Below are 22,258 nucleotides of genomic sequence, written 5' to 3' on the forward strand. Positions count from 1 at the left end.
GTAAGAAGCTGCTAAACTGTTTTCCAAAGTGGTTGAACCATTTTCCATTCCCGCCAGGCAAAACAATAATTCTGTTGCCAGCTTTGCCAATAATTGGCATGTTTTATATTTTAAAATGTATCCAATCTGGTGGAAGTATAATAGTATCTTATTGTGGCTTTAATTTGTATTTCCTTAGTGATTAATTCAACTCATTGCATTGAATCTATAGATTGCTTTGGGTAATATGATCATATTAACAATATTAATTCTTCCAATCCAAGAACCCAGTATATCTTTCCATGTGTTTGTGTCATCTTCAATTTCTTTCATCAGCGTCTTATAGTTTTGTGAGTATAGGTCTTTTACCTCCTTAGGTAGGTTTATTCCTAGGTATATTTCATATTTTTTTGATGCAATGGTAAATGGGATTGTTCCTAAATTTCTCTTTCTGATAGTTCATTGTTAGTGTATAGAAATGTAACAGATTCTTGTATATTAATTTTGTATCCTGCAGCTTTACTGAATTCATTGATAAGCTCTAGTAGTTTTCTGATGGCACCTTTAGGGTTTTCTATGTGTAGTATAATGTCATACATTGATTGATTTTTGACTGTTAAGCCAAACCAACCTTGCATTCTTATGATAAACCCCATTTGGTCCTGATTATATATAATATATATATAAATTCTATTTGCTAAGATTTTAAGAATTTTTGTATCTACATTCATGAGTAATGTTGGCTGTAGTTTTCTTTTCCTAATAATGCGACTTTTTTTTTTTCTGGATTATGCCCCTTGATTAAACTCTAATATAAAAGCTACTAAATCACCTAGTTGCTTGGGAAAATAATGTCAGGAACATATCTGAAGAATGAAAGCTGTAAAATGCATTTGGTATAGTTCCTGAGAGAGAAAAAATGACAAAGCTGGACAAGAAAGTTTCCATTGTCTTGCCAAGTGAAGTTTTCTAAAATGTTGCATTTTCATTATTCTTCCAGATAGACTAAATATTCTAGAAGGGAGTCAAAGAAAGGGGAAAATTCTTTATTTAAAAAAATAAAGAAAGAAGAGAAAACAAGATAAAGTTCTTTCTTCTGAGTGGGAAAAGAGTTCAAGGGGAAGGGGATAGAATGTGAAGGCACTTTATGTGGATTTTCCCCTTGTTTTTGTAAATGGGGCCCGGGAAGAACATAAACTTCTGTTGAGCCCTAGGGGCTTTGCACTATGATAACACTTTCGCATGTATCTCATGGTGGTATTGGCTGGGAAGACTTTTTTGGAGGACAGAAGAATCCACAACGTTGCCTCCAGGACATTCCAAACTGTCCATATGGGCAAAACTTTGAAGGTAAGATTATTTAATGTGCTTGACCTAGTCTTTAAATGAAAGGGTACCTTTTGAGACACTGACTAACTGGTGTCCAGAAGGCTATCTAGACAGTGAAGAGACCCAAATCCAAAGATCTAAAGATGTGTTCATGCCTCCCCTGAAAAAGAGAAAATGAATAGGAGGGAGGGTTACACTTTTCAATAATCAAAGGGCGTTCTGTATTTATTTGGGAAAGGAAACAAAGTTTTTAGTATATGGCTTCAGATAGCAAAAATGGGATCAAAGGTGGGAATTACAGAGAGTAGGATTTCAGCTCAACCACTGAGCCACACTCTAGGGAGGGATACAGGTGCTTTGTAACGACCCAGGGTCCCAGATGGGCGATGATGGTTGGACATGCACCGTCACTCTGGGACACCAGGAAGAAATAGAATTCTTGGGTTAAGTGGAGAGGGAGCTAAAACTGATAGCCAAGGTCCATTTCCACCCAAAGAACCTATAAATCAGCTGTGTCTGCCTCCTCTCTCCGCAAAGGTAGGGTATGAATAGAAAATGGTGGGGACAGTGTCTGTGTGTGTATGTGTGTTTGAGGGCCATCCCCTAAGAGTCCCTCTCACAGTCATTCTGTACAATGGCAGTATCACAGCAGTTGGGAGTGACTTGGGGAATGAAAATCAATCATTTGAAGGTTGGTCTTGGCGAACTAGTTCTAAGTCTCCCCTGGACTCAGTGAGCCTTTGAACTTGCCTATCCCCCGGGCTTGGAGGAGTTTCTCTGGCGGCAGGGTTGCCTGGCACCTGATGGATCACGGACAGTGTGGAATGGTGTATAAGAGCTAGGACTCTGGAGTCATGCATAACAGGATTTGGATTCTGGTTAGGTCTCATTACTAGCCATATGACCTTGAGTAAATTGTCTAATCTTTTTCTGGTTCCTTATTTTCCTTACCTGTAAACTGAGAATGCTAAACCTGCTTTAAGAGCTCATTGTCCGAATTAAATGAGATGACAAATATAGAGCACTCATGAGAGCTGCCGGCACATGGTAAACACTCAATAAGTGGCTATAGTCAGGCCTGACCTTGTGGGAAGTACACACTGAGCGGGGCAGGGGCTGCAATCACTTTGGGCTGCAATCAACTTGGTTGTTTACTTGCTTTACTCCCAGGCAGGAATGTGGGCTCCAAGAGAGCCAGAGCATTGCTGTTTTAGTCACAATCTGATTTCCAGGAATTTGGGGGGGGGGCGCTGGTAATTAGGTTTATTTATCTTATTTTTAGAGGAGGTACTGGGGATTGGAGCCAGGCCCTTGTGCATGCTAAGAACATACTTTATCACTTGAGCTATACCCTCCCCACCCCCACTCCAACTCCAATTTCCAGGAATTTGCATGGGACCTGGCACATCTTAAAGGCTCAAAACTGGAAATAGCTGTGTCTCTTTGCTCTCCAGGCCCCCCGAGTCTCTGCACGTGTTGGCAGGGACAGGTCCCTGCAAGCAGCTCAGAAACAGAGGTCAGGGTAGGGCCCAACCTTCCCTTGGCACAACTTTTAACGTGTCCACCGGACCAAAATCATGGACTTATCTATGAGATAACAAGGCCTTATCGATGAGACAGGCATTACTTTGTTATCACCCTTCCCATTTTAATGGTGAGGAAGTTGAGTCAAGGAGTTGAAATAACCAGCTCAGCGGGAGACTGACACAGTTGGAATGTCAAGTCTGCAGACCCTGCAAGCCCCGATCTTTCCACAAGGCCACTGGTGAACAATATCAAGTATGCAAGCAGAAGGGTTATTATTATTATCTTTTCCTGGGAGAGAGAGAACTGCTTTTTATGACTGGGTGTAGTAAGCTAAGTCTGGTGCTGACAATAAAGGTAGTTTAATGGCTTCCAGGTGATTGGAGGGCAGGGTAGTTGGGAAGGCAGAGCCCTGGTCCAGCTCCTGCCTGGCTCCCTCACCTCGCAGCCCCACCCTCCAGCCCCCTCGCCTTCTGACAGTGAATGTCAAAGTGTCTCAAAGTGTGGCAGCAACCTAAGTCAGAAGTTCACGGCAGATGCAGACTCCAAGGTCCTACCCCAGACCTGTTGACTCTGAATCTCCAGGGGCGGGTGAGGCCAGGGGTCAGCTTATCCCTGGGTTCAGGCCCCTCCCTAACCTGAGCCTCCTTGCCCTTTCACCCAATCAGTCTGTCTGAAGCCCAATTTCTTTTTTTTTTTTTTTAAGCTTTTTTTTGGGTGAGGGTGGTAATTAGGATTATTAATTTGCTTAAAAAAATTTTTTTAATGGAGGTACTGGGGATTGAACCCAAGACCTCGTGCATGTTAAGCACACACTCTACCACTGAGCTACACCCTCCCCTCTTCGGGCAATTTCTGCACCACACTTTTTGCACCCACAGCCCTAGAACAGGAGGACCCAAGGCCAGACCAACACCTGGGAGAGCTTGGAGCCTCAGGACTTGAGGTGGGACCAGGCAGGGGTTGGCAAACCCAGTGCGTGGGGGAAGGCCCAGCTCATGACATCAGTGGGAGAACTTATTTTTTATTCGTTAGTCTCAAAATTCCTCTGGCTTGACAAAGCCAGCCCATGGTAAATGGAAAATGGACATCGGCAGATGCCTGGATCCCAGTGGGTCACTAGGGCAGGAGACAAGGAGAGGAATTTCTTGTGCTCTGGAGAAGGGAAGGGCAGGATGGGGGTTAGCAGGGTGGAGGGAGGCTGAGCGCTCTGCTGAGAAGCCCTGGGGAGGGAGGTGCCTGGAGAGGATGGGGCACATCTGAGAAGAGGTTGAGGTTGTTTGCTGAGCAGTGTGTGAGGTGACCTGGCCTGGGCTCCCCCAGTCATCCTGTAAATTCTTTTAAACCCATGAGCATATGGTATGAGTGATTTTTGTTGTGGAAACTGAAGAAGGGTCAGGGTTCAAGAAGAAAAGCAGGGTGATTCAGTCTACACTCAACAAACCACCTGGGACCCTAGGGTCTGAGAGCCCCAGGCCCCCAGGGTTCATCGAGCCTGCGGGCTTTGGGCTTCTACAGTTCAGAGGACTGGAGGAGTTGAGCAGATGTTCCCTGATCTTGAAGGGCAGGGAGGCCCCTAGCCAACCACTCAAACCAATGAAAAGTGAGAAGACAAAAGGAAAATGTGGCTTGGCTCTATAAATGTGATTCTAATGACTGCCATTTGTGCAAACTGCTTTCCATTAATGCTTAATTGCTTACCATGTGGTATAATAGCAATTACGTATTTGCATGACCTACATGTCAGATTAGCTTAGTTTTATTTGCCTCTATGTGGGTTGGTCTGCCTCATGTCTTGAGGAAGCCGGGTTGTCTCTGGGATAATACAGTGGCTTTATTTATAACTTGAAAAAAAAAAAAAAAAAAGATTAGGCACAACACTCAGCATATGGGTAATTCTCTCCTCGAGGAGGCGGATTACCTCATGCACCTCAAATGTCAGTATATTGTCTCGTTTTGGGGTTTGGCCAAAAAAAGAGACTGTGAGTTCTATTAACACTTTCTATCTGTTTGCCCTTATTTTATTTAGGAGACATATATATTGTCCCTTAGCAAAGCAAACAGATCCCTGCACACCTCTAAAACAACTTGAACAATCGTTCCCAGCTGATGTGAACAGCTCATCCTAAATCCATGCTTCAGGGAAAAGAATAAAAGAAATAATTCCTCAGGGCACAGTTAACAGAGACTGTGGATAAAAAGGCTCTTCAGCGGTTCCCCCTAAAGAGCAGCTTGGAAATGAAGGACAGCAGCTCCTGAATTCAAGGAAGCGATTTCTGAGAAGGGGCCTCCAACGATCTTCCAAACTCCTCCTGACAGCCTACTATGCACCCGGCTCCAGCCTCAGCGCTGCGAAGGCAGAGTGTGGGGTGGGGTCAACACAAAGCATACGAGTTACAAAACCTCCTTTCTGTCCTTTCCACTTGGTTGGGTGAGGGGCCACAGACGAATTAAACAGGCCCAGATAAAAGAAGAGAGAGTGGGAGCACAGAGGAGGACAGTACAGATACATCAGCAAAGCAATCTTACTTCTGCACGTCGTCTGATCCGCGTTGAGGATGTAGCCTTGTTTGCACCTGCAGACGTATGAGCCAGGAGTATTGATGCAGAAGTGGGCACAGTTATGCTCCAGGATGCTGCACATGTGGACCGCTGGAAGGGAAGACATAGCAAGTTCAGGCGGTGATGATGCCTTCTCTGACTCCACCCACCCGCAGACATTCATCCAGAACCCACACGAAGGAACGAGCAGGACCCAAAGAGAAACAAGCTGCAGTCACTGCCCTCAAGGTTGTTTCCAGCCTCTGATCGGACAAGACAGCTTTACATAAACGCCATCAGCAATATATACATAAAGGGCTATGGAGGGTCAAAGGGAAATGACATTAGGCCGAGCCATATAAAATTGCTGATATCCAGCTAAAAACAGGTCAAAAGTGACCTACAGACCCCAGAAATTCCACAGTTCAATTACTAATATCCAATTAGTGGACAGAGGGATCAGAAAGTTTGCAGATACAAGAGAGGGCTTTGTCTAATGTGTGAACTTTTGCTAGGCAGCAATGGATTTAGAGGAAAAGCTATTTTAATGAGGATGAGGTAAAGAATCAACAGTTTCTCCGGATCATAAATCCCAAGAGTAATGAAATTCTTTATATGCAAAAGTGCCATAAAAATTTTTGGAGTAAAAAATGCATTCATATGTTCCACGTTTCCATAACCTTTATGTTGCAATTTGAAATATCTCTGCATTTCGTTTCTGAAGTACTTTAGCTTTCAGATACATGGATTCTTGCATAAGTCTATCTGGAGCTCATGAAAATCCTTATTGTATTTTACATCTTTATTTATGACTTTACTCAGTATAATTCAACTGGAACATATTTAAAATTAACAAGCATGAGTATAAACAGAGTACAAGTTATGCAAGTGTTCTCATAAACAAAAAGGATGTCCATATGTAGGATCAGATTTTTATGAAACTAAAACAAAAGAGGCTTTCAAAAGCTAAGAACAATCCCATTAACCCAGCGCTGAGGAAAACTCAGCTACTGATTAAATCAATGGTGTATCTTAAGCATATGTATCTCTTTACTTCTAAGTAAGAAATATGGTGAGCAATAAGTGAAAGTAAAACTTTTTAATTTCATAACAGTATAGAATGATTCTTCTGAGTTTATCATTGCCTGTGTTTTAGCTCCTGTTAAGGTGCAAATAACATCAGGAAAGTTAATAGGATTAAATCCAATCATTTTTACTTCAGTAAAAGAATTATGTTTCTGTGATCATGGGCAATTTTCTTAACTTCTTTATATTACATGGGGGCAAAAATAGGGCCTTGTAAGGGTTAAAATAATTAAGATGATAAAGTGCTCAGCACATTGCCCAGGGGAATGCCTGATACATGTTAACCATACGTAGAAAAAGGGAAGCCTGGTGGACTATTGTTTTATTTTATGTACCTGGTTTCATCCTACAGTCATCAATCTTCAACTTGACTTTTCACTCAACATTAATCACAGATTCTATCTCTGTTGATATCTACTATCTTTCATGGAATCTAAGATGCACCCAATCTCAGGGGTGTGAAATGTAGGACACATACAGTTGGTCCTCATTATTCACAGGTTCCATACTTGCAAATTTGCCTACCCTTGCAAAATCAATACTCATGGTGCTTTCATTATCATTTTTGGACACCCTCACACTTTTTGCATTCTCGTGCTTTTTGTTGGTGATTCCTGCTTAAAATGGACCCAAGCATAGTGTTGAAGTGCTGGTGTCGGCTGAAGTGAAGTGTGTCTGGTGTTCTAAGAGCAAGCAGACGGTGGCGTGCCTCATGGAGAAAATGTGTGTTTCGGTAAATTTCATTCAGGCACGAGTGATACTGCTGTTGGCTGTGAGTTCAATGTTGATAAAATCAACAACATATATTAAATAAAGTGTCTTTAAACAGAAACACACATAAAGCAAGATTATGTATTGATCAGTTGACAATGTTGGACCAGAGGCTCACAGGAACCTAATTCCGTATTTCCCTTAGGAGCAATGGTTCAGTACTTGCTAATTAAGTGTCACCATGACGTATAGAATATAATTACCAGGAATAATGAAAATCAACTGTACATCTTAGATTTGATCAAATACATTAGATCTGGTTTATTCCTTTTCATTGCTTTATCCATTGGTCAACGGACCATTCCTTGTTTTATTTAGCCATCTCCCCACCAGGCCACATTTGAGCAGTCCCCACATTTTCCCAATGCCATGATGAACATTCTCAAACACATTTCCTTGAGCATATGTGCAACTGTTTCTCTAGGACGGGGTCCTACTTTATTTTATGTATTTATTTATTTTTTGAACAGGGTCCTACTTTAAATAGATATGACGTTGGTGTGGTGAGTAGAGCTTAGTGGTAGAGCGCATGCTTAGCATGCACAGGGTCCTGGGTTCAATCCCCAGTACCACCATTAAATAAATAAATAGATCTAATTACCCCCCAAAAAAGAATTTAATGAAAAAAGAGAAATAAATAAAATAAAATAAAATACTAAATATATATGACCTAATTGCCTTGCAAGATCGCTCACACCAGCAATGAAGGAGAGTAATGATTCCCAGCCCCCTCAGAACTTTAGTGCTCAGGACTATCAAACTTTAAGTTTTTGACAGTATTAAGAGGGAAAAATCATTATCCTGTTTTTAATCTGCATTTGCTCTGCACTCTGGAAGGCCTTCTTCTTTTCCTAGGCTGCTGGAGTCAAATTTCCCACGGGCACAGAGGTGTTCCTGGGCAGCTCCCAGCGTGTCACTGTTTTCCTCCATAATCAAGGAAGCCTAAAGTCTAGGCAACCAGCGACGCAGCCATTATCTACTGGTACGAGGCCCGGGTGATGAGCCTGGTGCCCGTCTTCTCACTGGGACCCCGACAGATAACTATTTAGATAGGCGATGTGCGGCAGAGAAGTTATCTGCTGGGCAGCAGACAGCACAGAGGTGAAGAGGAAGGCTTCTGGAAACAGACTAAAGCTGAGCTTCCCCATGACCTGGCATGAATCACTTAATTTCTCCGAACTCCTTCTTCACCTGTCAAATGGAGACATTTAAAGAACTACTGCATAGGGTTTTGGAGTGACAGCTCGTTACTAAGGCTTGTTTTGGCCATGTACCATGAAAGAAATTAGAACCAGGTGACTATACCATGCACTACAAAAGAAACTGGGACCAGGAACTTGGTATGATGGCGACAGCACTGGATCAGAGGCCAGGAGACGGGGAGGGTATAGCTCAGAGGTAGACTGTGTGCTTAGCATGCACAAGGTCCTGGGTTCAATCCCCAGTACCGCCACTAAAAAAAAAAAAAAAAGCAGCAGCAGCAGCCAGGAGACCTGTGTTTCAGTCCGCCTCTGCCTTGAACAAGTGAGGCAAGTTCAGGTGAGTTGAGTAGCTCTTTGGCTTGTTTCTCTACCTGTAGAATAAAGGTATGAATGGTGTCTAGGGACCTTCAGTACAGACTTATTATGTTGTCAGTGTAGCACCCTTTTTTCTAGAAACTGCCCTTCCTTCTCACTTAAAAAGCATGATGACTGGAGGGCTGCTGTGTTGGTGTGAGGCAGCTCCCCCCCTGCCTGCTGTTGGATACACAAGGTTTGACAGTCAGAGTCTTTTCTTGGCATTGAGGCACTAGAATTGAGAAAGAGGGGGCTTATACCGAGGGCAGGTGTATCTGGGGGCTGACAGGGTGCGTGCTCTCTGCGCATGGACCAGAGAAGTCCAGGGGGAAGCAGAGGGTGGAGATGGACAGAAGGCAGGACTGTCACTCACTCTTCTCCTCACTTCCATGAGGAATATAACACAGTCCCCTCTCCTCAAGCTAGTTCAAGTGGAATTTCTATTACTTTCAACCCAAGGAATCCCTAACATTTTTACCAAGATAGTATAAAAATTTTCCACCTGTAGAATTCTACAGATGAGTGATGGGTGACACTGAGAGCATCTGGCCCTAAGGCCTTGCTCTCCCGGGGGGGGCAGCAGGAGTCTGTGATGTGACTGAAGCAGGGACGCGATTTCTGCCTCCTCCACTGGCCCGCAGGTGGTCTCACATCTCAGAAGGCCCTGTGCATTGAAGCTGGGTCAAGGCTTTGTGTTTAGGGGAAGGAGTCACTAATCAGCAGACTACGTCATTGGTAGGATTGGATTTTTAACTAGGCAATATGAATATTCATAAATGTTTATTAATGAATGTGTTATTGACTAAAGGAGTGGTGGGCTGACTGGGTGTCTTGCAAGGAACAGTTGCTGGGTACAGGTACCTAAGGTCAAGGCCTGCTGAAGTCAGCCTGGCCTCCCACTTAGCAACAGGACCTCGAATGGGCAGTAAGTGTAGACTTTGCCCAGGCCAGTTGATGGAAGGTGTATCTTAGAGACACTGTTAGGGCCTTCAGTTGTACGTGGTCTGGGGGGTGGGGCTATTTGCATAGGAACAACCAGCCTCTGGGCGTCAAATACCAGGCTAAGCTGATAAAGCAGATCCCAAGAGGTTAATTAAAAGCAGCTTTGTCTAGAAGGCTCAGGATAGATACGCATTTTTTCAGCCCCTAAATTCAGGGTCCTCACTCACTGGGTGGCAAAAATGGCAGGCCCAAGAATGGATAGATTTTGGTCATCTTGTAGACAGCGCCTCCATTCACAGGACAACTGGCCTCCAAGTTCCTCTGGTGGTCTGGGGGTGGCCTGAGAATCCAACCTCAGGAGTCCCTGTGGCTGGGGTGGGAATTCACTGTCCATGGGTATAAAGCTACCACTGTTCATGTCCCAAGTTCCCGTCCACACAGCCAGTAAGAGACAGAGACAGGACTCCCACTCAAGGTCAGTCTGGCTCCAGAGCCTAATCTCCTCTTAATTGTACAATAAAGTTTTCTGCCTTGATCACACCTAGAGATCACCTCCACCAATCCCCTGGTCCAGCAGCTGTTCAGTTCCACCTTGAGCACAGGAGCCTCAGTCCTTCCCTCTGAAATCCCTTCTCTAGGTGCTCCATGACCTCCACTTCCCTGCCTAGCCCCTCATCAGCATTTTTCAAGCTGTGAGTTACGTCTCCTTAGCAGGTCATGAAGTTAATGGGGAATCTGGACTTATTTTTGCTTTTGCTTTTAAATGAAATAGAAAAAAAAATTATTGAAAACTATCATTCTTTCCCTAGCTTACTGCAGTCCCCCTCCCTATACATCTCTAGCCAGTAAACTACTCATCTTTCAAGTCTGTGTAGCACATAGCAGTTAAGATGTAGGTTCTGAGCCAGAATACTTGGGTTCACATCTCAACTCTACCACTTAGTGCTGTGTGACCTTGCACAAGTTATTGAACCTCTTTGGGTCTCAATGTCCTCTTCTGTAAAATGGGAATTATAGGAGCACCTATTTCATAGGTTTGCTGTTAAGAATAAAATGAGTTACCATATGCAAATAGCTCAAAACAGCACATGCACATACTAATATCAATAAATCTTATTATTATCTCCTCTTTAAAGCTCTTCTGGACTCCCTAGGCAGACCCAGGCAAGCTTTGATCAGACGTGCCCCAGTGCCACGTGACTTTCCAAGGCCTCTGACGTACACACTTGGTATAACTAACATCCCATCTCTCTGTGATGAGAGCATCTTCCCACCAACCTGAAACCCTCTGGCTTGGCATGTGGAGCATAAGAGCTCTGGACCAGATAGACTCCAACTCTGCTACTTGAAGTTGCTTATCATTTCTAAGCCTCAGTTTCTACTTCTGTAAAATGGGGGCAATAATAGTACCTGAGTCACAGGGCTGCTATTTCAATGAAACAATGTATGGAAAGTACGTAACCAAGGTCAAAATTAGCTGTTATTATCAGAGTGTAGCTCAATAAATGCTTAAGGGAAAAAATGAGACTTCTGTAACCTCGGAGAACTGCCACCTGCAGTGGAAGATTGTCATCACTGTTGTCTGATCACGGGAGTGCAGATCAAAGCTGAAACCATCTGCCTAGCCCACTGGTCCTCTGCGTATTGGACTGTAATCATATACAAGACGGTACACGCCGAATGGGGCTCTCCAGGTTTAATGCCTGTTCACACATCTACTCTCCACAGGTAAAAATTCCCATTTTACAGATTTGTTCAGTATCTGTACTGCTGGCAGGTGGGGCCATCGAGACTCTAATCTGCCCCTTCCCACCCTGCAGTGGCTCCCCATCAACCTCTGAGGTGAATGTCAACCTCCGAACCTGTGTCCCTAGCCTGCCTGGCTGCGGAGGCTGCCTTCAGAAAAGCATTTACTTTAGGAGAGGAATTTGCAACTTCCAGCACGAAGCGGAGTGAAATGAGCAAGAGGTTTGAAAGCAGAACCTACTGTCTCCTGGCTGCTCGTCCTTGGGGGATTCACTTAACAAGTTTACAGTCCTGTAAAAGGGAGGGATAGTATTCTGCTGCCTCCCCAGGTTTTCGTGAGGATCAAGTGCGAAAACACAAGAGAAAGTGCTTTATAAATGTTAGTTATCACGATCTTTACTGCACAGTTGATACAGATGCCCTGGGGTCTCATTAACCTTTCAAGATAGTTGACAAGTCTGCTCAGCAGAGCCTTGCGATGCAGAGAGAAGCTGGTCTTCTGCGGGGTGGGAAGAGGGATTTGGTTCTCGGCCCCTAACGAATGAACGAATGACATAATGATACTGATGCTTTCTTAGAGGTTTTAGATTACAGAAAAAAGGGCAGGGGGAAGGGGGAAACAAACTGCTTTTTAATTTTGCTGCCTGGCCATAAAGCACAGAGAAGGTTCTTCTATGAACAAGCCCACCTCCTCGGCCTCTTAGTATTACCTTTCCATTTGCTGATAAATTCAGAGCACTTCTAAAAGAAGTCCTCCATTAACATTTTCCAAGACAAGTGACTAAACCAGTCAAAACTGTTACGGAACCAATTTCTTTTTTAATATTTCCAGGAAAGGGGGAACATAAATCCTGCAGAAGTCATTTAAAGTCATAAACCTTAAAAATGTTTGCCGTGCATTCTACGGGTCGAAGCTTTCCAGGGGACTCAGGCCACGGCACGTCACAGCCACACAGCCCCTCTGCGGCGCCAGGGAAAATGGCACTTCTGAACAGCTTCCAAGTGACGTTGCAGAGAAAAAGGTTCTTTTTTCCTTCATGGCATTGATTTTTTAAGTAAACCTTTTGATTTGGGAGTCAAGAAACAATGGGGTCTCTGCTTTTTGAAGTTCGTTTTCAGCAGAGGATTTTTTTTTTTAAAGACACATCAAAAGCACATCGTTCTTCCTTCTTGAGACTTCCATGGGGCTGGTGGGGGATGGGGGTGGGGGATGGGGTGGGCGGATTCTAGGCTTTGTCACATTCTGAGAACTGGTCCTCTGGTTCCTTAAGCTCATTCTCTACTCATACTCCAGGGAAATACTAGTCATTTCAGAATAGATATTTGCTTTTATTTTCCCATCAAAGAAGCATGGCAGTTCCAGAGGACCGGGACCAATGATGGTGGGCAAGGCAGGACTGGACCCCATTTACCAGGTCGGGGGCACATTTCCAGGGCATGTGAGCCTGGGTTGGCACCCTGGGACCCTGCCCTCCTGGAGGAGGAAAGGATGAGAAGACAGTGCAGAAACAGGATACTGGGGAGAGGGCACGTTGACCTACTGGAAAATCAGAGGCAGGAGCTCGGGTTGGAGGTAACTGGGAGGAGCCTGGCAAGGAAGGGAGAGAGAAGCCTTGTGGACAGTAGGGTTAGAAAGCAAGACTAGGGGTAGCTCGGTGGTAGAGTGCATGCTTAGCATGCATGAGGTCCTCGGTTAAACCCCCAGTACCTCCATTTAAAGGAAAAATAAATAAACAAACAAATCTAATTATCTCCCCCCCAATAAGCAAATAAATAAAACATTTTTAAAAAGCAAGATGAGGAAGGAGACCCTGAAAGCAGAAGAATACAGCTCAAGTACTTGGGGAGGCACATCCTTGCAGAAGGAGCCAGGAGGCAGCTGCCATCTTACCAGGTGGGAAGGCGCCAGGAGCCCATTGTGGTCGTCCCCGTACTCTGGGCCTCTTTCTGGGTTGAGAAAATATTTACTGCTAGCACCACCATGGGGCAAAAATGCTTGGTATTCCACACCATCTGAGAAGAAGTTATGTTATGATTTTTGCCCTCCCATTCCCATGCTTACCCCAACTTGTGAATTCCAACTTAGGGAATGCCAGGACAATCCAATGCGCTAGAGAAAAACCACCAACCTGCTTTCACACTGCAGTATGAGTTGAAATGTCCCTTCCCCAGGGAAATCTCCCTGGGCCCCCTGGCCTAGGTCAGGTCCTGCCCTGAATTCTACAACTGCAGTTACTTATTTGTGAACTTGTATCCTTAATATCTGTCTCTGTGGCCAGAGTGTAAGCCCCGAGAGAACACTGTGTCCACCTTGGCCTTTGCTAAACACCTCTTGCCAGCACAGTACCTGGGAGGAGGCAGCACAGAATGAACACTGGCAGATGAATCCTAATGATTCCCCGAGAAGAGCCACAGAGGAACAGGACTTACTGCACAACTTCTTCTGGAACACCGAGGTCAGCGACTCCATCTGGCTGAAGTTGGCCACCAGGAAGACGTGGTCCTCGTGGGGCTCGCTCCCGATGGCCTTCAGCGTGTTGAAGTCCACTTGGCCCACGCCGATGGCAAAGATCAGGATGCCTGTGTCCCGGGCCTTTGCAGCCACCTCAGCCACCGAGTCCTGGGGCCTCCCATCCGTCACGATCATTATGACCCGCGGCACGTTCTCCCTCAGGGGCCGGGCCCCCTCTGCTTCTGAGAATGCGATGTTCAGGGCGTACTGGATGGCCAGCCCTGTCATGGTGCCCGTGGACAGATGCCGCATCCTCTTGACGGCCCGCTCCACCTCGGACTTCCTCTTGAAGGTCTTGAGGGAGAACTCGTTCTTGACGGTGCTGCCATATTGGATCAGGCCCACTCGGGTGACATCAGGGCCAATGTCCAAGAACTGCAAGATGTCCACGATGAACTCCTTGACCTCGGCGTAGTCGTGGGTGTTGACACTGCGGGAGCTGTCGATGATGAAGACCAGGTCTGCCCGCTTGTTCTCACAGGAGCTCTCTGGGGAAAGAGGGGAGGGCAGATGCATCAGAAGAGTGTCAAGGACCCAGTGCAGGTTGGCTGCTGTGGGAAATCCTAGGGCTGGGGACAACCTTTCAAACCTCCAATCTTCATCGTTTTTCTTCCCCACTCAGGAAGGTTGTCAGGGCGTATATGTGCCTGACTGGGTGATCATGAGTACTGGATACAAACAGAAACTATTTCTTTTTACAAGATAAATGAACTTCAGTTTCTAGAAAGTCATCAATGAAGTTTTTAGGTGGGCAAACACCTGAACCAGGTCAACATGACTTTATTATTTACTGCGCAGGACAGAAGCTTGGCTGGATCCTGCAGGGAGTATAGAAGCTTAGGACAGGGACCCATGTCAAGCAGTCTACCGCCTACCCGGGGAGACTTAACTCACTGAACAATGAAAGAAGAGCCAACTAGTATAAAACTATGTGATGCTGATAGTAGATGTTCAGAGAACAGGGATGTTAGTGGGCTGAGGTCAAGGAGACAGGACATGAACTGGTTTTAGAGATGCATAGTGTTTGGAACACATGGAGACAGACACATGAACAAAATCCCCAAATAGCATGAATGCAATGAAAAATAAAAAAAAAGTGACTAACGCACTGCTAGGAATTACAGATGAGAATTAAGGAGTAGCTTGAAACCAGTTACAAAAGGACTTTAATTCAGGCTGAGACATTTGTAAATCATGCCACAAGTGATAGGCATAATATGATTAGCATTATATTACCTAACTTATCGCTTCGATAGGGAAGTTAGGTAATAAAAAGTCAATTGAGTCGGGCAGAGGTTGGTGGAGAGGATGTGGAGAAACGGGAAACTTCATACATTATTGGTGGAGATGTAATTTAGTGCAGCCACTGCAGAAAACAGTATGGAGGTTCCTCAAAAAACAAAAATAGAATTACCATATAACCCAGCAATTCCATGCCTGGGTATATATATCAAAAAACAAACAAACAAACCAACCACTAATTCAAAAAGACACATACACCCCAATGTTCATAGCAGCATTATTTATAATTGCCAAGGTATGGAAGCAACCTAAGTATCCATCAACAGATGACTGGATAAAGAAGATGTGGTATATATACACAACGGAGTACTACTCGGCCATAAAAAAGAACAAAATTTTGCCATTTGCAACAACAGGGATGAACTTGGAGGGCATTATGCTAAGTGAAATAAGTCAGACAGAGAAAGACAAATACTGTATATCACTTAAAAGTGGGATCTAAAAAATACAACAAACTAGTGACTATAACAAAAAAAAAAAGTGTACTCACAGATACAGAGAACAAACTAGTGCTTACCAGTGGGAGAGGGAAGGGAGGAGGTGCAGTATAGAGGCAGGTGAGTAAGAGGCACAACTTATTAGGTACAAAATAAGCTACAAGGATATATTGTACAACACAGGGATTATAGCCCATGTTTTGTAACAACAATAAATGGAGTATAACCTTTAACAGCTATGACCCACTATGTTGTACACCCGTAACTTATATAATACTGTACATCAGCTATACCTCAATTTTTAAAAACAGCAAAAAAAAAAAAAAAGTCAATAGAATCGGGCAGGGGTTTGCAAGATGGAATGTTCAGACGATTGTTGCACTAATCTGGTTGAGAGGGGAATTCAGTCTTAATGAGGGGTGAGGGGTGAGGGCAGTAGTGAAAGTGGAGGAGGTACCTGGCCAAGAAACATTTCAAGAGTGAACACAGTTAAATTGGAAAAAAGCAAATGTCAAAGTCTCTCCCTTACCACCACAATCACCATGCTTATCCCTTAAGCACTTAAGCAAGAAGGCATTCTGGGAAGAGGATGAGACTGAACAAGATGAGAGGCCTCCTGCCTCAGATGGTGGAGGCTGGGCGTTCCTGTTGGAATTTCTCACATATTCTGAGCTGCTGATCCAGCCCCTCCTCCCTCCCCCTTACCCCTTCCCAGACTTCGCAGCTAAATCCGGATTTGACAGGGATTAGAAAAGGGCTCTCAAATGCTTGCCCTAAATCCCAATCACTGCAGCTGCGAGAAAGAGAGAGAAAGCCAGAAATGAAGCAGTGAACCCAGTCATTAAAATGAGAAGGGGAGAGGCCCCTGGGCTGTCCCGTCCAGGCCGGCCTGCCAGCCCGTGACTCGCCCCTGAGCCTCTGCACACACACCTCGTCCACTGCAGCCTCACAAGTCCAACAATTTTTGGGGGGGAGCACCCCCACAGGCAAGCATCATGGCAGAAAACAAACCCTCTGTGGCCCCTACATATAACACTGGGGATTGTGTGAACCTAAAGTGAGTTTCTCAAGCCAGAGCCCCCAGAAGCTGCCTTCAAAAACCAAGGGATAATATAAAACCTGACATTTGTAGGATGCTTTAAAATCTTTATTCCACAGAGCTTTCACCACTTGGTCTCCTCTGATTTTTCAGAACAAGCTGTTGGCGAAAAGAGCTAGGAGTGCCATACCCATTGGAGAGATGAGAAAATGAAGGTGCTGAGAGTTTGAAAAATCTCTTTGAATTTAGAAAAAGAAAAACTATATGGAGATAACCCACCTCACTGGGTGCTCAAGAGAATTTAAGGAAACACCACAGGTAAAAAGCATGGCTTGAAGCCCCACATGTGGGAACCCCCTCTGCTCACATGACCCCAACTCCTCTCCTTCTTCCACCTTCCTCTGTGCCAGGCCCAGGCTGGGGAGGGGCAGGGCTGTGGCTTATAGCTGTGTAGTTTGTGCTGCACACAGGCACCCGCCCAAGGAAGGGAGGGGGCCTGAATCCAGCCCAGCCCTGAGTCCCAGGCACTGCATCCACCCGGGAGGTACCTGGAGGGGGTGCCTTTTTCTAATTTTCACAAAGGTGCCTATGGTCTAGCATATGGCCCTGGGTCATATGACAGACCTGCAGGTCCCAGGACAAAGGCTGGCCCCTCCCCAGGGGCCACCCCACCCCACCCTTCAGTCTGAACTCATTGCAAGGAGAATGTGACCCAAAGATCTCCACCTGCTGAGGAGGACCGGAACCAGGCCCAGACCCCGCCTAGTGGAGGATATTAATGGAAGGCTCCTTGGATGGGAGGGAGGGAGACCACAGACGGACCTCCCAAGAACTCTCCTTCTCTGGAGATCTTCAGAAGCAGAGGTCCTCCTGGGGCTGGGATTTTTACTGTGGATATTAGCCATGGTGTCAACATCCCAGCAAGCATCACAATTAATTTAAAGGGAAGCCTGGGAGTTCTATGGGGGAATTATGGGCTAAAATGGATTAGTTCCCGTCAAAACAAATGGGTCGTTTCCACAATGCCTGGCATTTACAAAAATACCACAAAGGTTTGAAATGGTGTTGAAGGTTCCAAGGGAGCTGTGACTGTGCGTTGAAAACAGCGAGTGCCGGCAGCCCAAGTGACCGAGTTCTCTCCGGGACGTCTCCTCAGGCCCCTGGAAAGCTCAGAAGCACAGCTCTGCAGCTGGTCCCTGAAAGGGCACGGTCAGTGGTTCTCAAGCTCGAGGTGCCTCCCAGTTCCCAGGAAGACTTGTTAAAAACAAAGATCAAAAATACATAAATTTAAAATTTTTTTAATAAAATAAAATGAAAACAAGAATAAAAAGGAGGAAAAAAGAAATTGGGAAAAAAGCAACGAAAAGAAAGAAAAAAGAAGAAAAAAAGAAAAAAATTAAAAAACAAAAACAAAAGCCAAAAACAAACTAAGATTAGGGGCCACACTCCCAGACTTTCTGCTTCTGTAGGTCTAGGGTGGCACATGAAAATGTGCATTTCCAGCAAGTTCCCGGTGAAATCAGTTCCACTGGTCCGAGGACCACAGTCTGAGAAACCAGTAGTTTAGGTACCAGGGAGATTTCTGGAGCAGGGACGTTCTGACAAGTCTTGACCTTACTAGCTCACTGTGAATTCCCCAAAGTGGGAGACTAGTCATCTGTGTAGTCCTGTAGCTGGGAATCTATCTCCAGTCAGCATTTGAGGAATTAAATGGAATTCTGGGTGGTGGATCAAGACTTCAGTGGAAGGCATTGAGTCACAGCAGACAGTTCGAGGAGTTGAATTAAAAACCACAAAGTCAAAAGTTCTAGAGCAGGTCTGGGTCCTGTTAACAGAGTTGCAGACTTTTCGTCCTTGACCTCACAGACTAATAAAATCTTAGAGCTGGGAGGGGAGAGTGATCCTAAACAGAGTCTAAGTTACTCACTTTGCAGAAGGGGAAACTGAGGCTCACAGAGGAGACTCTGCCTCCACAAGGCCTGATGGCTCATTAGGCTCAGACCTGGGACTATCCTGGTGCCTTTCTATCATCTCACAGTTGGGGGGCGCCTTGGAACATTCTCAATACTGCTGGCAATGCAATATGAGCACTGTCAATCCTTGGGGCATTCTGGCATATCTGCAGTGAAGGGCCCCCCAGTTTCTCCACATGGGGACGGATGAGAGATGTTTCCAGAAAACGGACTCTCCTCTGTGTGTGTTCCTCTCACATACTAGTTCTGATCAACAGCATCCCGGTCTCCTTAGCCTGCGAGAAGACACACGATCTTCCTTCTCACTCCTCACGGCAGAGGTTCCACAGCAGTTGGAAGAGGATTCCTGGGCACATCAGAAAACATCATCCTTTGAACCAAAAAGTGAAGGTCTGAACCCTGTGAACAGTACTTCCAGTTCTGTCAGCTTGACTCCAAAGCCTACTTGTTAGGCAAACAAGTGTCTCTTCCTCCTGCAGAGAAGCTGACCTGGAGCCAGAACAATTTTAAGCACCATTTCCACCCCAGCAGGATTACAGTGTGCAACCCTGGAACTGTTTCCTTCCTCTCAGGATTGCAGATGTGTCACTAATCAGTCTCCCTTACTCCGGCTAAATTCAATCATGGCCGTGTAATTGTACAGTAAATAATTGGTACCATCTGCCGGGAGAGGTCAGAGCACATTTGGAGAAGGAAGGTCTGTGAGTCATTATGACAAGGGTAAAATAATTTCACCTGGGGCCTGAAAGGGGCTCTGAGATGCTCAGTGAAACAGCAGTAGAGTCCTTTGATCTCAGTGCAAGCCTGCTCTCTGCCACTTTCTGTCCATGTGGTCTTCAGCTTCTCTTTAACCTCTTTGACCCTCAGTCTCTTCTTCTGTGAAATGAGAGTAATAATACCTCCCAGGGCTATCATGAGACTCAAAAGAGAGAATATGATAATAATTTACAGCTACTGTTTATTGAGCACTTCATAAATACCTGGCCCTGTTCTGAGTACTTTTACATAGAATGGCTTATTTATTCTTCACACTCAACTTAGTAAATAGGCACTATTCCCATTTCACAGATGAGAACATAGTTCTCTGGGGTTAGTTCTTTCCTTCCCTGGAATCAGGGACTGAAAGCTCTGTTGTTGTTGTTTTCCAAAAGTACTCAAATTTGAATAAGATCCTCTATACACACATTTATTTGCTACTGAAAATTGAAATAGCACCTCAAACATTTGTATTACAATTCAAATTTTTGAAAACCAGAGAATTTAGTTAATACATGCTGCTCTAATAATGCTCTGGCCAAACCACCTAACGTTTTCTTTACAGTCCTTCCAGGCAAGGTAATTTGTTTCAAATTCTTGATATTGGATTTCATCTTACTGGCTTCAGGCTTCTAAAACAGGCAATACTTGAGATCTGTCAGTGCTTCTTTGTGTTACATAGTACCTGCCTAGTAACGTTAGACACCTAGCTCAGAGCCTCACACTTAGTGAGCAGAGGAGCCGGGATCCAAACCCATCTTGTCTGGCTCCATGGCCCATGCTCCTAACCACCAAGTGATGCTCAGAAAGGATTCTGTCCTTCTGGACCTGCCGTTTCTGGCATACTCAAGATGCACCAGGACTGTGCTGGCTCTCTGGGGTCAGTTCCTTCCTTCCCTGGAATCGGGGCCTGAAAGCCATGGCCCAAACTTGCCCACCTCCTGCCAACTCCTTCTCCCCTGCTAAATGCTTATTTATATTTTTTTTTAATTTAATAAAACGATGAAAACAGATGCTTGCCTCCCTGAATAGCAGCGGCCCAGGAAATTAGGCTGCTAGTTGTTCACAGTCTCATTCACTTGACGCGTGCTTCATCAGAGCCCTGGGAGACCGAAGTTTGGGGCAGGGATGATGGAAAGCGGAGGTCCCCGATCTTTGAGGGGCTGTGGAGAATGGGAGGAACATGGTCTGGACCACAGGGCAGGGTGGAGGAGGGAAATGGATTGCAGAAAATGTGATGCTTCATAACGATTCCCAGCAAAGTTCCCACAAGTAGATGGTTTGTGGGCACTTAAAAAAAAACTGTGAAAAATGTAATGATACAAGGGGAAAAAAAGTAATAACTTGTAGGACAGGGCAAGAGCAAATGGACCAGGGGACTAGAGTATGATTTCTGGGTGGCAATAAAGGCCAATTGGGGGTGGCAAGCATGAAATTGAAGGGAGGCTGATAACATGGCTGTGTGTTTTGCTCCAGCTACCCTCAGCTGCACAAGTGTAGGTGGAAGCAGGCAGCAGTTGATTTTACCAGGGCTGTCATTTAGCCAAGAGAGTGATGAATCAGGAGCGTGGCAAAGACAGCCGACAGAGAGACTGTAATGGTTTCCTATGGAATTAAACTCAGGGAACAGGAAGTCGAAGGTATGAGGGGTTGAAGGACAGAAAAAGCAGCAGGGTCAAAGGACTAGATAAAGTCACAGGATTGTTGAAGTTGGAGTCCTAGAAGGGGTGAGCTCGGAAAATCGGAGGTTGAAACTGAGATTATGAAGGGACTGCAGTCATTATAATCACAGGGTCAGGAGTATGGTAAGAGTAGTAAATGGCTGAGATATGATAGAGGACAAAAATATGGGAGGAAAGGAAGTCAAAGCTATCGAGAGATCATTCATGTGAATTATGACAAGAGTAACGTTGGAGAAAATGGCAGTTTTTAAAAATTCTCTAATAGTGACTAGAAACACTATGAACTATATTCAGTATCTTATAGTAACCTACAATGGAAAAGAATATGAAAACAAATATTTGTATGTATATGTATGACTGAAACATTATGCTGTACCCCAGAAATTGATACATTATAACTGACTATACTATAATAAATTTTTTTAAAAAGAAGAAAGAAGTACTATGGAAAATGATTCAAATGCCATGAAGGGACAGAGAAAAAAACTAGCTCACTGAAGGTTTTAAAGGAAGAAAAATTAAAGCATTTTTACGATTACAAAAATAGAGAGGGAAAGAGAGAGAGGAGAGAAGGAGAGAGAACTTGATGATTAAGAGCCAGCAGGAGATTAAAAAGGGGGAAAAGTGCACAATTTAGGTTTTTATTCTGAGATGGGACAGATCAGGAGAATTAGAGGAAATCTATAGTTTGGATCTCAGCAAGGCAAATAATTGATGCTCGTGAGGAAGAAATGCAGATTCCACATATGTAGATGAGTTAAGTAGAACAGTTTAGGTAAAGCCAATCACTGAATGAATATTTAATGAGTATATATTGTGTGTCCGGCTCTGGAAAGACAGTGAAGGAAAGATTCCTATTTGTGAACAGCAAGCATACAAATAATAACAAATAGGCAGACAAAAAAGATAAACAGAGTGCTCAGACAAAGGGAGAGCAAGGCTGACTACCTCTGAGTGGTACCCAGGCTCCAAGGCTGACTTAGCAATGCCTTGTTTTTCCCCCTGTCCCTGGCAGACATTACTAACCAAAAATCAATTCTGGCCCTCTCCCACTCAGCCTGGACGCAGCCTCAGGAACCTTTC

At 44.7% G+C, this 22,258-nt stretch overlaps 1 protein-coding gene across 2 annotated transcripts in view; it reads right to left on the reverse strand.

Annotated features, from left to right (window-relative positions):
• The window catches only part of MATN2 (matrilin 2), a 119,607-nt gene that overhangs the window by 62,069 nt on the left and 35,280 nt on the right, over positions 1–22,258 (reverse strand). For both annotated transcript variants that reach the window (XM_032468316.1, XM_032468315.1), the window contains exons 3-4: positions 13,905–14,474; positions 5,362–5,484 (exon numbers count right to left, since the gene is read on the reverse strand). In XM_032468316.1, the coding sequence (XP_032324207.1) occupies positions 5,362–5,484; positions 13,905–14,474 (693 nt within the window). The remainder of the gene's footprint in view (positions 1–5,361; positions 5,485–13,904; positions 14,475–22,258) is intronic.

The sequence above is a fragment of the Camelus ferus genome, chromosome 25, assembly GCF_009834535.1.
Source record: "Camelus ferus isolate YT-003-E chromosome 25, BCGSAC_Cfer_1.0, whole genome shotgun sequence".
NCBI lineage: Eukaryota > Metazoa > Chordata > Mammalia > Artiodactyla > Camelidae > Camelus > Camelus ferus.